Genomic DNA, 16,287 nt, shown 5'->3' on the forward strand with positions numbered 1-16,287 from the left:
TAAATTGTCCGGCGAATTATTACGAAACGTATTTATCTTTATATATATATGTGTATGTATAATACAATCTTAAATTACACATGTAATGTATAATCCTTATTTGTATATTATATTATTATTTTCTTTCAAGTTATTATTACTCTTTTTTCTACATTTGTTAAAAAGATGATATATGATGTATCGATACACACAGGATTTGTCGCTGGCATAAAAAGCATCGTACATTATTATTATTATTATTATTATTATTATCATTATGATTATTGTAATTAATATTATCATCTTTATTATTATCATTATTATTATTATACCTATTAATTCAATGAAATTCTTTTACGATGTTCCGATTACATTATGTAAAAGTAATGGTGTGTGTCTATGTATACTATTGAAAGATCCGTGATCACTGATGCGAGTTATTCTCCAGTAACATTTAATTACATCTTATAGTTCAGATTGACATGATAATACCTAAAACGAGAACGATGAATAGTAAACGCTCATGTGCCAGAGTGAAGAGAAAATTACTCTTACAATATGTGGTATAGAAAAAAATTAACGTAATGATAATAAAAATCGATAAATATTGCTATTTTCACAACAAATTTCGTTGTTAGAAAAAAAAAACACATGGAAGTCTTTTATATGTACATACTTAAATGTATTGTATTGATACAGTATCGTAATAGGGTGAAATCAATGTCTGCCTTTGTCACGGACCAATAACTATACACATTTAGTTTCCGGGCAGCGATACGTTTAAGCAATAAAATATATATTTATAAATCGAGCATTATCTTCAGACCTTGTAGAGACTGAGGATAATCCATAATTCTAATTCATATTTCAACACTGTTATATAATTACCTACGCGTGAGAAGTGCGAAAAAAAGTAATACAAACTAGAATTGTCGAAGATTATGAATTTCTTTAAGTAGATTTTACTTTTCAACTACAAGAGCCTGTATTTTTTCCAACAAGCTTCGGGAAACTCAACATGCTCCGACTACATTCTCACAATTTTTGCTTTATACAAATACAACATTTCGTCATTGCTCGAGAGGCATGGATAATTGTTAACTTTTCGTTTTTTATCAAAATTGCAAATTATTGAATAATTAGGTAGATTTATTAACGTAGAATTGTTAACTTACTATGACTAGAGAATCGTGGCATCAAAAACTAACAAAGTATAGTACCTGATAGAATTATGCTATCTTGTACGAAAGGTTCGTCACTGGATATTCATCAAGTACTGCCGTTATGAGAACGAAAATCTAGGCGTGTAATTCTCTTGATAACGTCAGTAAATTATTATTAGGGGTTGCGTTTTGTTATCGTCTCTTCTCGTCAATTTTTCAGTTTACGACTCAAGTAGATCGAAACCTTTTGTGCAAATAATAATATTAATATTGATACAATTATGACGATAGTAATAATAATAATGATCACACATTTCTATACAATACGATTGCCTTTTTAAGTTTAACTGCTGTAATTTCTTTTGTTTTCTTAAAGAATATATGTACAGAAAAGAAATCATTTGCAGAGGTACGTGTGAACTTGTTTTAAGCCTTAAAATTTTTTTTCGTCCACGTCATACGTAAATCAAATCATAAAATAAGCACATTTCAAATATAAATCGCCGTGTTTATCAATCAATGGATGGCAATTTGTTGTTCATCATTTATCACGTTGTTTCGATTCAAAAATTAATCAAAAATGATGATCATTGCGTAACGCAGCTTTACGAGCTAGACGATGGAAGTTTTCATCTTCTGCTAAGAATCCCGTGTACTTCTCACCGAGGAATCTCCGTGGCGCAGCAAGGGAGCTCTTTCTTGCCTAACTTGCGGAAGGGTTGCTAGTTCTTGAACAGGACTTCGTTGCCATATACTTCTAGTCGCCATTTCTTGATAACCTCGCCTTCTTATCTAACAATAACAAGGCGAAACAAAGGGACAAAGTTAAAGGTAAAGGACCCAAACAGCGTTTATATTTTCATTCACTAGAACCTCATTGCAAACAGACAATGGATTACATTAAACTGAATTACTTACTTGTCTATGATGTAGTTCGTGCAGGTACAAAGTAGATAGGGACATATCGGCAGCGGTTAGTTCTACCGGAATCGTTACATCAGGAAGCAACTCATGTTCGGAGCCGAATACGGACGCACCCAACGACTGGTTGGACAACCCTTCGTGTACGCTGCGGAGTAGCCCTCTGTCGACGTTTAGTGGCCCTTCGGCCCTGTTGAGCCCGTAACGTATAGCGGGTGATATCACATCTGACCTAGCATTCACGGATTCCTCCGTGCCACCAAATGTACTTGACCTTCCCGGATGGTGCGAGAAGCCAGTGTGTGCACTGGACGCGCTTTGCGATTGGTTCAGGATAGTGCTATGTATGATGCTTGTAACCAAATCGTTGTACTGAAATGACGACAGCGTTTGATATACCTTAGGATCACGGGATCTTGAAAACTCTATGAAATGTGAATCAAACTCACCCCTGCTCCTAAACTAGAAAGGCTGTTGAGGCTGCTGTAAAGTGGATTCATGTCATTGGGAATATCGTTAGCGTCCTTTTTCGCCCGTTCCTTGAGTGCGGTAACGAATGTTTCCGCATGACTAGGTGGTCTCCACTCTGGATTTGTCAGAGTGAAATGTATGAGAGATAATTCTGTCTTGCCATCCTCTGCTTGAGTGTACTGATTTGACATTGGCACATGTATTTTTTCATGTCCGTCTCCATACTTGTTATCAAATCCGATATTTCTCTCTTCGACAGCGGGAGTCTGAGCGGCAGTTTGCCACATTGGATTACCATGTTTTCTCACGTCCATCTGTGCAAAGCTGCAGATATCCCCTACACCGGTTACTTCGATTGTAAAATTTCTATAAAAATCAACAATGTCCAGAGCCCGTGGCCTCATGTGGAAGCACAGAATGAACGGTGTCAGTAAAGGGGACAGCAATTCCTCTACCAAGTGCACAGCTCTGTATTGAAACAACTGAGCTACCTGAGCTCTAGTTGATTGCGTGTGCGCGTGCCCTCTCCAACTATCGGGTCTGTAATGTGTGTGAGCTAATACAGCGGTAAGAAGCTGTTCTGGACACCAAACAAGATTTTCATCGGGTATAAATGCTCTCGCACAGGCAACTATTGCACCGAGTATTGTTATCATCGTCAGCACATGCTCAACGGTCAGAACGTCCTCGTCGTAAATTCCAAGTATCAACAATACGGCCAGGATGCTGCCAGCAACAAAGGCCACGTTTTTCGCTATAATCGTCATCACAGGTGAGGTGAATATACTCATGTATTTTGACGCTGGGCGGTAGGCACGGTTTAATCTTGCGTTTAATTCGTGATCCAACTCGTTGAAATGACGAAGATACAAGCGACCATAGAGAGACCAAGTTCGGGAACCAAGAGTGCCTGGTTCTCTCTTGATTAGCTGTAGTTATAGTCATTTTTATTATTCAATTGTCGTTTTCACATGTTTGTTTAGCTCCTAAGAGTTGACAAAAAAAAAAAAATATGCACGCATATAAAACATACTCACTTCTCCATAATTAAAAAAAGAATGTAGAATTTGCCAGAGAAAGACCAAAGGACATAGGATTAGGTTCACGACGCTGACCCACAGTATGTGTTTGGATAGCTTTCTAGCTAGTTCCTGTCGTTTGTTCAATTTTTTATAATCTTCTTTCAGATGCCAGTTATTTTCGAAAGGCGACCATGGTCCCCCTGTAAATGAGGATAGTTCCTGAATATCTTTTTCCAAAAGCATTGTAGCTTTCAACTCGAAGTATCGCAGCGCCGAATATACTTACAGAATAATAGCAGCTCCATGTTATATTTTAAACCTCTTGTCATGAAGATAACTTCTCCTATTATTGGAACGCTGAGTTTTACTGGTAAAAGTGACTTGTTGATCATAGCTACCATGTAGTTTTTAAATCTTAATATTCTATGGTATATATCGAGCTCTGAGAGCTCTCGCTTATGTATGCACATTTGTTGGTCAATTTGAACATCTCGAACACGTCTTTGGACCTCGTGCCATGTTAGATTATCCAATTCACAGTCTTCAATTTTTAGTGCCGTATTGAAAAATTGTTTTATATCCCAGAAATGTATGAGGTGGTATAATATTTCGAAAGCACGTAAAATCCAGAATATTGTTGCGACTAGAATGCAAACCCAGGTAATGAGGCCCATGGATGCTGCACATTCACTTGGAGAATGTATTGCGTCGTTTATAGACGTTTTGTGCGAGGTGTTGTTCGTAATAGTGTCCCTGCCAAAAATAATATTAGCTTGAGTACGGAATTTTCTCTCACCACTCTAGGTGATAAAACATAAAATGTTTATCTCACCTAAACAAAATTGAGTAATCGACGCAGTGAAAAAGAAATGTTGAAAAAGTAACTACGAAGATAAATTGCCCAAGTTCTAAAGTCTGCTGTAGCATCATACAAACGAATCCATGTTTCTGATGGTAGTGATACATTCGCGTGAAGAATGAGTCCAAGTCTTCTATGTGGTTCCATTTAGCTCTGCCGCCCTCAGGGACAACATGGATCATAACTCCCGATTCCTGTGGTGTTTCTTCCCCATTCTCATCTCGTCTTTCATCTTCACCCTCAGAGTAAGTTCCGAGTTGTTGGTAGCTACCATCCAAAACAGTTGTCATCTGAAAGTTGTCGTCGGGATTTAAGATATGAATCGAATTTTAGTATCTCTTTGAAGACAGGCAAAACAGAAGAACAGTGGAACAAAACTAGCCCAGTAACAAGCAATAGACTAGATATACGATACGAGACAATTCGAACAACAATTCGAATAGATCTGAATGCTTATGTTGGCTTTTTCTGATACGAACTGAGCACTCACCGTGAGTTTATTCGTCGAGTTCAATCGAGGCTATGTTTTATTTGGGGTGACATTATTGTAGGAGCTTTACGAACAGAAGTTGAAACGTTTAGATTGCTACTGAAAAACAAGCCAACAATGTATAAGACTAACATTAACTGATAGCCACAATACAACAAAGACATATGATAAGTATGTTCAAAGTAAAGGCCTTGTTTTTTTGCAACAAAATAAAATGAACAAATAACTTTCATGTCGAACGATATTCTCTAGAATTTCTCGCACACATATTTCCATAAATGAGTCTCTTTGTCCAGTTACATAATCTCCAATAAACTTGATAACTGCATTGGCAAAAGAATAACAACCTAGCTATTGGGAGCATGGCAATTTAACGTCTGTGATTGTGATATCTATGATATTTTGAGTATTCTCTATCCACATTGAGGGAGTGAAATTTCCATGTTACGTAGATCTCTACCAGGCACTATAAATAATCCGCTAAGCAGAAAACATTTGCGGAATATCACATGCATGAAGGAAGAAGGAAAACAGGTGATTGTGCAGGATGCAATGAGTACTGATTTTATATTCTACTCCACAGTGTTTGTGGCGTTACCGTTTGGGCTCTGCGACTTGGCTCCAGGCAGGTAATAACAGTATCTCGTTTCATTCTCTCATGTTATTAAGCTTATTTAACTACTAGCCAATAGTTGTGCTCCAAGCATCTAGAATATAGGTATTAATCTGTATAATCTTGATTCATTGATTGCCTTTTTGGCAATGAGAATCACATTTCCCTTATTGATTCCGCATCGATTACATCGAACATTTACAAGTTTGACTGTAAATTACTAGTATCGAAGACAAGTAATGAGCATTGTCAACAACGTTTTGGTTTTTATTCTGACACCATTAGTGATAATTTTGAAAATTTCTTAAATGTCACAACAAAGATTATTTGTCCGATTGAGTAATTCCCTCATGAGGCAAGGCAAACCTTGAAATTTGATGAAATTATTGCGTAGTGACTTTGCCGCGTGAAATTGAGGGTCCCATATTTAATCTTTAATGATTATCGTGATGATAATCAAGGCGCAATTTAAAAGTGACCTTTATCTGACGAGAATAGAATATGTATAGGTTGGGGTATTCAAAATGACACAGAAATGTTTAGTGACACAGCTGATCTTCATAAACAAAGCAATTCAACTTACCTTTATTCTAAAGTTTCGGTCGACTATCGTCGCTGTTTCAATTTATATTTCATTAAATCATAAGCTTTAAGACACCAACTTACATATTGGACAACGATACTTGAAATAATATACTGTTAATTTAGATGTTTAATTATTAAAACCGTTCAGCCTCCGTTCGCCACACCATTTTGGCCAATTTTTTCATCACCCTTGTTTTTTTCTTCTTTTACTTTGGATTTTTCTCTTTGTCGCACAAAGACAACCGCGCCTCAAGTGTCGCACGTGCGAATCAAACAAATATCTGCGTCGTTGAAATGCGCTGCAAATAGCCTCATCTCAACCGGTAAAACTGAGATCGTTTAGTCAACATGCTTATTATACAAGTCCTTGATTATAAGTTTATTATAGTACATATTTATCTCATTAAATTAAAAAGCGTGAAATTCTGCAATAATAGAATATTTTCACTCAAAAATGTGCGATGATACGTTTTTTGAAAGAAAAATATATCGTACTGAATTTCCAAAAATTTGAAAATATGGATTAAGATGGCTGTATAGTAATTTATCTTTCGATATGTTCACTGTTCTATCATGTATTTTCAATCAAAATTGATATATTTACAACGTTTTGGAGATATTACAATAATGAAAATAATGCAATAGTTTTTAAGGCACAACGTTATTGCATCGGGCAAAACTTCATGTCTTATTATAGGCGTTAAAAAAATACTACACATACAAATCAATGATCGTATCGTAGGTAATATTAAAACTAATTTATCAGTAAACATCGCATACAATAATAATACTAATAATAATAATAATAATAAAATAATAATGATAATATCATAATTGCATTTAGAGTTAATAATTAAATAGGAGTGCACACGTATAATATCAATTACATAAGTCGAATTAAATATATTACGATATAATATTATAATAATCATCACACGATTGAAAGTCCCCCGATATCATTTCAGCGATATCGGTTGTTAATTATTTATTTCTCATCTAGTTCGTATTTGTTGTAGAAACCATATTCTGCTCATTAACTTGACTATTTTCAAAAGTTGATGTCGAATCATCATTCTTGACGATGCCATGGAGGAAGGAGGGTAGAAAGTGTCACATTTGATTATAGAATTGACAGAATGCATGGCATAGAGAAAAGAAATCCATGAAGTTAAATAATTTCGGAGTAAAACGAAACAACCACACAACAAGAAATCACACATTCTTACGAGATTTTAGGGTCGATTATAATCTCGTCGCAGGCGTATAGTAAAAGGCGGATAAGCTCTGAAAATTAATATTTTGGTAGTTAAAACCTAAAACGGATATCCTTAATTACGATAAATTAAATAACCGCGCCACAATAAATCACGTTGTGTAACACAGTTGAATTAATAATACCGTTTATTCCCTCGATATAAGTTGCCCGGGACGTCTTGGGGCTATCCTACGTCTTGGCGCCAGAAGCCCACCGAGTCCCTTATTGCTTGGTTCTTCTTGAGTTTGAACAGCTTCGGCCGCATTCGATTCTGCTGGAATCGGATTTTCTGCTGGCGCTCCTTCAGCGTCCGAATCCTCCGCCGAAGACTGCTCATTGCTTATTTCTGGTAATGGTGCTTCGGTGGTCTTCCTTTTCGGTAAAAGTGGCGATCTCCTTACAGGTGCAGGAGGCGTGGTGCGAGGAGCTTTTGCGTGGACCTGTAGCCGATGTCTGTTCCTCAACCTCGTCAAAGGACTTTCAGGAGTCGTTGGCGCTGGCGGGTTCGTTTCTGCTGAGGTCTGAAAGAGAACGAGACATAGAACAAAAGAAATGGAAGTTAAGTATCGATTTTATAATCGCCTCAGGGTATAAAATGAAGATCTAAAGACGCTGATTACACGGCTGCGAAGTGCAGTGACATTTCCAAAAGGTTAAACAGTGAAAGTATGCTTTACGATCGCAGCGATGTTCATCTCAGAGTTATTCTACAATATTTTTTTATCGTAATAAGTAATAATATCACGAGAATCTGTCGGAACGGTGTTCGATCCTCAATTGTTTTTATTTTTTCTTCGAAACTTGACTTTCGACTGTACCGCCATCGTAACGAAGAAAATACAATTGAAAAATAAAAATGAATGCTCACCTCGTGGGATTCTTCTTCAGTTTCAGCGCCAGCAGGTTCTTCGACGGAAGGTTCCGGGATTTCAGGCGCCGCGGTAGTTGACGTAGTGAGTCCAGGTCTCAGTCTTGGATTAATTCTGGGTCCGGGTCTGAGCGGTCTGGGTCCCGTCCCAGGAAGTCTTGCTTTCGGCGCTGGTTTGGCCGTTGTGCTAACTGTGTCGGAACTGTCGGCTTGTGCACTTTCTCCCGAAGCTTGAGATTCCTCGCTGGTCGTTGGCGATGCGGTCGTCGGTCTTCCTCTTCTGCGGTTAAGATTGAGCCTATTCAGAGACGGGCGGATAACCGACGAAGAAGTGGCTTCCGTTATTGTACTCGAAGACTCTTCCGAGTTTACGGGAGCGGGTGAAACTGCTGACGGTCTTGAAACAGCGCCACGGAATCTGTTACGAGACGGAAGACTCGGTCTCTCGGCGTTTACCGAGTTTCTCGTTTCCTTCTGAATTTCTTCCTCTCCAGCCGCCTGCTCGGAGGACTGACGTTGTCCGGGACGTGGTCGTTTGAATCCACCTGCATTCGCTCCAAATCGACTGCGCGGTCGAGGCGTTTTTTCTTCCGCAGGTGCAGGAGCTTCTGATGTCGTACTGGTCGAACCGCTCGACCTGAATCTAATTCATTTAAAGGCAAATGTTCAGTTCACTCTCACGACATTAAATCCTCATACTAGAACTTAAATGCCTGAAATCAACTGACCTGTTTCTCGTACCGATTCCTCCAACTGCTCCAGGTCTCCTGAATTTACCTCTGCCAACTGGAACTTGAGTGGTAGTAGTAGTCGTAGTTGTTGCTTCCGTGGTTGTGGTAGTGGTGGTCGGTTCGGTTGTGGTCGTAGTTGTAGTGGGTTCGGTAGTTGTGGTTGGGATTTCGGTGGTGGTCGGTGCGTCGGTGGTGGCATCTTCTTCGGCAGGGGTTGTTTCGTCTTCGGTGTCAGTATCTACGGTGGAGGCATCGACTAGATTGCTCTGACCCTGAAGGAGGAAGGCGTAGAGATCGAGGGCGACCTTGTCCATAGCTGCGTTTGGATTTTCCGTCGTCGGAATTTCCATCGTCGATGTTTCCGTGGACTGATCCTGCTCTTTCGAGACGTTGTATTCCACACTCGCGGGGTCCTCTTCACTTTCTGCAGCTATTGTTGAGGAGTCAGTTTTTGGCGTCGCGACGGTCGGCTCGATGTCCTCGTCATCTTCTTCGACGGAAGAATGCGTCGGTTGTCCTCTGTTCAGCTCAATTTCAACCTGAAACAAAAATTTCATCATTCCCCAATTGTATTTTCTTTTTTTATCTAACTTCTGAAGTCGGCGGGCCCTAAACTTCACCTCGGGTTTAGCTGCAACTGGTCGTCGTCTGTGCGATACAAAAGTCTCTTCCGATGGTTCTTCCACCGGAGCGGGTTCCGCGGGTTTGGATGCTCTCGTACGTCCTCGACTCACAGGTTTCTCTTCAATCGATTCCTCGTTCGGTGTAACTCCGAGAAATCTCAGAGGCCCCTTAGGTAGATTTTGAGGAAATTCTGGACCTTCTTGGTGAGTTCTAAAGCTGCTGGAATCTACGAGATCAAGGCTCGGTCTCGGCCGATTTCCTCGGCCTCTGCTCGATTCAGTCGTTCCCGTGTTGTGGTTCGATCTGGACCTAAAAGAAGAACGGTAACTCTTTCAAAGGAAATTGCAATTTCGTCGAGGTATTTTTTTTTTCTTTTTTCAATTTTTGCCATCAGTTATATATGTACAAGTCACGAAGTTTCGACTTTATCAGAACCTATGAAACCATCGCGAAACCTGCGGTATATAACCAGCTAAACGGTCATTTATATACCATAGAGCGTTCATTATGTGTGTTGTAAAATTTTTTATGGCGTAATTATGTTTCTTTTACGGCTTCATTGATGTACCTGGGTGGGAATCTGGTGTTGGTGGGCAGTCTTTCTTCCGTCGCATCTTCAGTTTCGGGAGCTTGTCTTCCTCTGTTACTCGATGATCTGCTAGGGATGATCTCGTTGCTTACCGGTTCCACGGTCGTTGTCCTTTCGATCGAGGCGTACTTGTTCCTGCCACTGGAAGAACCGCGTTTCGGCGCCGGCAAAGGCGTCGTTTTAACAGGACTCGCATCGTTCGAGTTGGCGTTCGTTTGCGAGCCAGCTTTGCCCTCATCCTCTTCGTCGTAGTAATAATAGACGTATTCGTACTCGTAGTCCTTACCATTCGGTCCTTTCTTGACCTGCGAACAAGTTTATTTCGGAGTAACGAAATTGAATAATTGTACGTTCTTCTTCTCCAATTCCATCCCTTCAACAATTATACCTGGATGCGGGAATTTGATCCTGCCGGTACCAGACTGACGTCACTGAGGTCGCCGAAGTGACGATCGCTCCACGGGGTGTACGCGTCCTTGCTATCTTCTTGGATTATATTAACCGGCACAAAATCGAACGCCCTAACTTCGCGAGGTGTCGTTAGGACTGGGGTCATCGTCGTAGGATTCTCTGGGCTGAAGAATGAAGAGAAAAGAGCGTGAAAAATCGAGGTATCATCCGAAACAGAATGAAATAGGTAATTCCTGATTAACGAAATTACCTAATTTGTACTCCGGGAATAACGGCGTCGGTTTGGCTCTCGAACTTCGCCCTTGCGAGCTCTATCTTTTTAATCCCGTCTTCCGAAAGAACTCCAGAATCACTGAAGGTCTCAAGTTGAACGCGAGCTTGTCTTTTCGAACCATTTTTCTTCACACCGGAATCCTGTTGTTCGATTTCAGGGAATTGTTGAGCGGACTCTTTTATTTGCTCTGAACTTTTCTTTCCAGATTTCTTCAGCAGGCTCTCCTTAGCGCGCTGAAGCACCTCCTCGGCCAGTTGAGCCTCCATCGCAATTTCCACATCCTTTTCCTCGTCCTCCTCAGACGGCGGTGATATACCTTCGGGTATCTTGTGCGATGTGACGAAGGCTGCACGTGGTTTTTAAAATACACAATGTGTTCAACTATATGTATACGGCTGTTTTTATTCCTTGGCGGCTGAATTTTCACAATAATAATAAAAAAAAAAAAAAACACTCACCTTCAACCGGAATCGCCCGGCTCTGCACCCGCGCCAATTCACCGAGGGATGAATCGAACTGGACATATTCTTGTCCAGGTTTTGGCTCGACGAGGATATCGTCGTTCCCCAAAACGGCAGCTACCAGACCGCATACCCTGGAAGCAAATGAATATTTCAAAATATTTATACATAATCCGATTGCGGAAGGTGAAAATTATCGCGGCACTCGAAGAATAATTTCACCCCAGTATCGGGAGTCTTCCGACCTTGATACCTTGATCGGGCATGAATCGGATCGAGATCAAGGAGTGTAAAAAGTGGAGACGTTATATTCGCCGCAGGAAAATAAGCTCGACGACAAATCGTCATTTCCAGCTACCGTGCCGCAGACCGCGGCATAATTACTAACGAGTTTGTACCGGCTTGTGAATCGCGAGATTCTTCGCGAAGATTATATCTCGCAATGATTGACTACCGACGAAGTGATCCTTATACCGAGAAGGTGCCGCCCCGGGCTACCGACCTTACTCTCGTTTTACACTCACCGCAATATTCACCTGCATCAATAATTAATCGCCACCGTATAAATCTACTCACCCGCGTGCTCATTCGATTATATTCTTATCGCTTTAAAAATATAGCGACGATATTCCGTACAATAAGGGCCGCGTGGGGACAGAATCGGTGTCCTTGGTCGTGAGTTTTTTTACATTTCGAAGGTCTCACACACGTGAGATATAATGATTCCGACAGCTAGAGCAAATTTTCTCGAACAGCCGCATGTTCGAAATCTCGCTATGATATGTATCCGTACAGTCGGATGGTTGGTTATATTAATATATACGCGTGGAATTCAACGAGAAATCATACGGAGAAAGTAGTTTTCTATACAAGTTAAAAGTATCCGCTGTATGTATACACGCCGTATAGTTTAAAGAACGAGCAACAAGCGCAAACATAACGTACGGGGCTGGAGGTATAAGTTGCCGCTGCAGACGTCTATCTATCGGTCCATATTACGCAAGGCTCTTCGGAAGGCGCTGCAACGGCGTCGTCGCCGCAAGACCGCCTTCAGCCGTACCCACAGACGCGTGTTTCGTTATAACTGCAGCTATCGCTCAAAGATTATTTACTTATTTATTCGTTTGACTTTTTTTCTCTCTCTCTCTCTCTCTCTCTCTCTCTCTCTTTATTTTTCAACTTTTACGCTGTCCGTACGTACCGCGGTCCGCATCTCTTCGTGCGAATGGGTGCGCGAGTCTGTACCTGTGTACCGGCTCCTGCACATACATACATCTAACGTGTAAAATTTATAACACAAACGAAACGCGCGCGCGCGCGCGCGGCGATACCACGTTATATTGTACCCTTTCCTCGGATGATCGGACGAAGTTAGCTCGGAGGGATGGCGCATTCATTCCCGTAGGCGATACTTTCAATCGTCTCGAAGGAACACTCGAATGTCAAAATCGACGCACACGTGACTCTTGCGAAAGCTGAAATACCTCAGCCGCACGTCCGACTCGTAAACGCGGCCCCCCGTCGTCGGTTGTAATTGTGCCTCCGGGATCCCCGAGGGCGCGAGAAAAAAATGTTAAAAATAGAAGTAAAAAGAATGAAGAGTGAAAAAAGAAAGAAGAAGAAAGAGAATCGAGATGGCGACGGACGAATGAAATCCACAAAAACGATCGCCGCGTACTAAAATTCCTCAGATTATCGATCGATACATTTCTTTCTCTCCTTTTGTTCATCGACGTCATCGAGGCATTCTACGCGGAAGTGATCGATACACACGTACGCATACGTATAACCCACAGCTCATGTATAGCGGTGAATGGAAAGAGTTTTGCATACGTGGAGAGAGGAGTATCTATATACATACGTGTGGTATATTTGTGCGGTAGAATCATGTAGAGAGAAGAAACGGGGGGACCTCGAGACACGCGACCAAGGCGAGCGGCGAACGAGCGCGGAGTAAATGAATAAAGTGTGAAAATTCTTTGCACCCATATACCTGGAATGAAGTCCCAGTTTCGTTGTCTAAGGCGATGAAAGTAGATCCGCAGCAGCGCAGCTTTTGCTTTAAATCGAGATAAATCGTCTTCGCTTAAAATGCAGCTGGATCGCGAACGATTGCGAATATAAATACCTTCGCGGCGATTCATCATAATTTCACTCTATTAGGTGAACCTGGTTTTAGAAACTGGAAAATTATCCGGTTATACATTCTACCCGCTTACCTTGAAGGTCACGTTATACGGATGCTGGCCGCGGGGCTGCATTCAGCTGTCCCAAATTATATACAATATGTTATCTTCTTTTCTTTTTTTCTAATTTTAACGACCGAGGGAAGGTACCACATACCTATATGTATACCTAATAGCGTGGCGATAAACATAATTGGATGCGTGTATGGGAACGTGAATCTGGTGACTAACACGTTGTGAAGATTATTCGTACACATATGTTACAAGCTTACGTATGTAATTATCAAATTTATGCTCGTGTACATAATACATAATATATTGCCTAAATACCGTCGTGTTGCACCACAACTATACACGCCATTCCTAATATTCATTTCTGTAGAAAGTAAAAGCCGCTGATCCCGCGCCGTTCCTAGAGACAAACATAAACATCACGCGCGCACGAACGAGTTATAAATATATTACGATCTTAGCTAGGTGTGTAATATCCAAATTTGTATGCGTGCGCGATGTGTGTATGTATAAGTGTATATACGTATACGCGGTGTACCACGCATATGTAACCTATGTACGCGCTTGTTCATTACCTACATGTATACATATATAAATATGTGTATACGTTTGGAAACGGGCACACGATTATGTGAAGAAATTCAGGTACACGTATACAATACAGTTAACAGATATATGCACACCGAATCGCGCCATAGAGTTACTTGAATTGGAATCTCCGTGTACCAGTACGAAAGAAGCGAAAGATTCAACAAACTGTACACAATTCACCTTATAAAGTACACATGTATGGGCACACATTGCGCCCGACGACCTGCATGCATGTATAATGTAAAACGAGGATCATTCGTACCCGGGGGAATCAGTTCGCGATTACAAACTATATACATCATTGTAATTTCACTGCCGTGTGAAAAAAAAAACGAGCGCTGTAAAATAATAGCGAAATTAGAATAATCTGCATTCTACCTAAAACTAAAAATATGGATCCCAGGGATATAATAGTAAAAGTAAATTCCACGGTGAAATATACGTGCGGCTAGTTGATTTAGAGAAAAAAGCGAGAGTGCCTCAGAGATTGCGATGCAAGTGACGTGCGTTGCTACAGCTTTTAACACAGTTGCGAAATTTCTATAAACTATCGTTAGACGTATGATGGAATTTATTCGAACAAAAACACAAAAGTTTTCGAGCCTCGGGGTACCATTCTGTTTTTACCGAATAACTGCAAATAAAATAATAACAATTAACCGATATTTTTGTAAGTCTCCTGCGGATACATAATATTTTGTATGGAATGTGTAGCGCGCACGGGAGAATTGAAATCACCGCACGTATAACGTACACTGCAGCGGAGACTCCAACGCTGGAGTAAGCGACGAACTTTTCACTGAGGTTTTATCGAGCAGCGCAATGATTCGCTTTCCGTAAGTTTCAGCGGGTGTTGCACAATAGATCTGGGGAACTTTATACATCGAAAAAAAAAGATGGATCATTGAATTCAACGACTACGCTATAATGATATATTTGTATGTACGAGCAAGCGATGTACTCGGTTTCATTTACGTTATGTGGTTATGTGGTTTGTTCACAAGATACAACTCACATCCGGGATTAATATCTGTTCATTTTAATCTCGACCGAAATTTCTGTTGTCTGCAGAAACGATCTCAAAATCGTCCGTGATGTACACTCATAGGTATATATCTATATACTTGTACTTTTCGGTTGGACCATTGCGAAAATTGATGAAATCTTCGCGAATTAAATTGCAGTAGAATTAAAAATATGTACGTTATATTTACAAGTAGACGTATGAATTTGCTCGTTAAAATTACGAATTGTGAAATGAGGTCACGGTGTTGGAGTACAGCAGCCCTGATCTTTAATCTTTATAATCTCCATCGGCGACAGTCGCGGTACGTAGGCCTTAACGTGCGATCTGAATTGCCCAATCGAACGAGACAATTAATTTTTCCGATCAATTAATTATTTGGGGAAATGGTTGCGACCGCATGTACGTAATGTACATTATGGTTGTACCGGTACTTACAGGAGGGCGGTTCTCAACCACATGACGATGTTATGCGTTTATTCTTCTTCGGGACGATCCTTCTCCTCCCCCGGCGGAAAACTTGAAAGTGTCGGCTGATCGTATATGTACTTCGACGGTTCGACGATAACGATAAATAAAATTTTCGGCAGACAGAAATAACTTTTCGGTGGCAATTGCCAGCCAACCGAATGTACGGATTCACTTGTTTATCCCGAAGATTAATATCTAACGTCACTGATCACTGGTCCGCATTTCAATGATTGTTATCTTTCCTTTCCTTATCTCCTCCGGTCACTCTCCTTACTACTACCTGCACTTGCCGATTTGTTTTATTATCGACCTCCCGATGACGTGCGAGCAGACGTGGTATAATCCAGTCGAAGAATGTGGAATTCTTTATTCTCCAGCTGCAGAGGGGAGTGTGCGATATCGAACGTTCGTGTGCTTTGGAATTTAATATTTAATCGCGACGTTTAACCGGACGCAGAAGGACCACGGTGAGGGTATGAGAACGGCCGCGAAGTCAGACCCCTACTTATACACCACCCACCACGTCCGCCGCGGTCGACACCCCACCTTATTATACCTACCTGCAACCGGCGGAGCATTCGACGTCACAATTCTAACCCGTTCGTAGCGGCGACTCGTAACTTCCCGACGCCCGCTGCATCCATCCGTCGCGCTGGAAGCTCGGCGCTCGCTCATCGTTCCTCCCAA

The 16,287-nt window shown here is 41.0% G+C and overlaps 2 protein-coding genes across 6 annotated transcripts; both read right to left on the bottom strand.

Moving 5' to 3' along the window:
* Positions 1 to 16: 16 nt before the first annotated feature.
* Positions 17 to 6,330, bottom strand: LOC105689037 (autophagy-related protein 9A). 4 transcript variants are annotated; one of them, XM_012405782.3, is made up of 8 exons: positions 6,102 to 6,330; positions 5,504 to 5,612; positions 4,389 to 4,705; positions 3,843 to 4,309; positions 3,572 to 3,756; positions 2,513 to 3,463; positions 2,061 to 2,435; positions 17 to 1,934 (listed from the first exon to the last, which is right to left on the bottom strand). In XM_012405782.3, exons 2-8 carry the CDS (start codon positions 5,555 to 5,557, stop codon positions 1,782 to 1,784), a joined length of 2,502 nt encoding a protein of 833 aa, XP_012261205.1. In that variant the 5' UTR covers positions 5,558 to 5,612; positions 6,102 to 6,330; the 3' UTR covers positions 17 to 1,781. The 4 variants fall into 4 exon arrangements, with proteins under 4 accessions (XP_012261205.1, XP_012261210.1, XP_048516225.1 ...); XM_012405787.3 differs by lacking the exon at positions 5,504 to 5,612 and adding an exon at positions 4,906 to 5,001 and having other exon boundaries at positions 6,102 to 6,329; XM_048660268.1 differs by lacking the exon at positions 5,504 to 5,612 and adding an exon at positions 4,906 to 5,004 and having other exon boundaries at positions 6,102 to 6,329.
* Positions 6,331 to 6,658: 328 nt separating this feature from the next.
* LOC105689043 (mucin-5AC-like) lies at positions 6,659 to 16,086 on the bottom strand. Of its 2 annotated transcripts, XM_012405797.3 has the most exons (10): positions 15,568 to 16,086; positions 11,314 to 11,450; positions 10,832 to 11,201; positions 10,559 to 10,745; positions 10,150 to 10,475; positions 9,578 to 9,890; positions 8,955 to 9,496; positions 8,227 to 8,869; positions 7,502 to 7,879; positions 6,659 to 7,387 (listed from the first exon to the last, which is right to left on the bottom strand). In XM_012405797.3, exons 1-9 carry the CDS (start codon positions 15,588 to 15,590, stop codon positions 7,505 to 7,507), a joined length of 2,916 nt encoding a protein of 971 aa, XP_012261220.2. In that variant the 5' UTR covers positions 15,591 to 16,086; the 3' UTR covers positions 6,659 to 7,387; positions 7,502 to 7,504. The 2 variants fall into 2 exon arrangements, with proteins under 2 accessions (XP_012261220.2, XP_012261219.2); XM_012405796.3 differs by having other exon boundaries at positions 6,659 to 7,879.
* Positions 16,087 to 16,287: the final 201 nt, after the last annotated feature.

The sequence above is a fragment of the Athalia rosae genome, chromosome 1 (assembly GCF_917208135.1).
Source record: "Athalia rosae chromosome 1, iyAthRosa1.1, whole genome shotgun sequence".
Lineage (NCBI taxonomy): Eukaryota > Metazoa > Arthropoda > Insecta > Hymenoptera > Athaliidae > Athalia > Athalia rosae.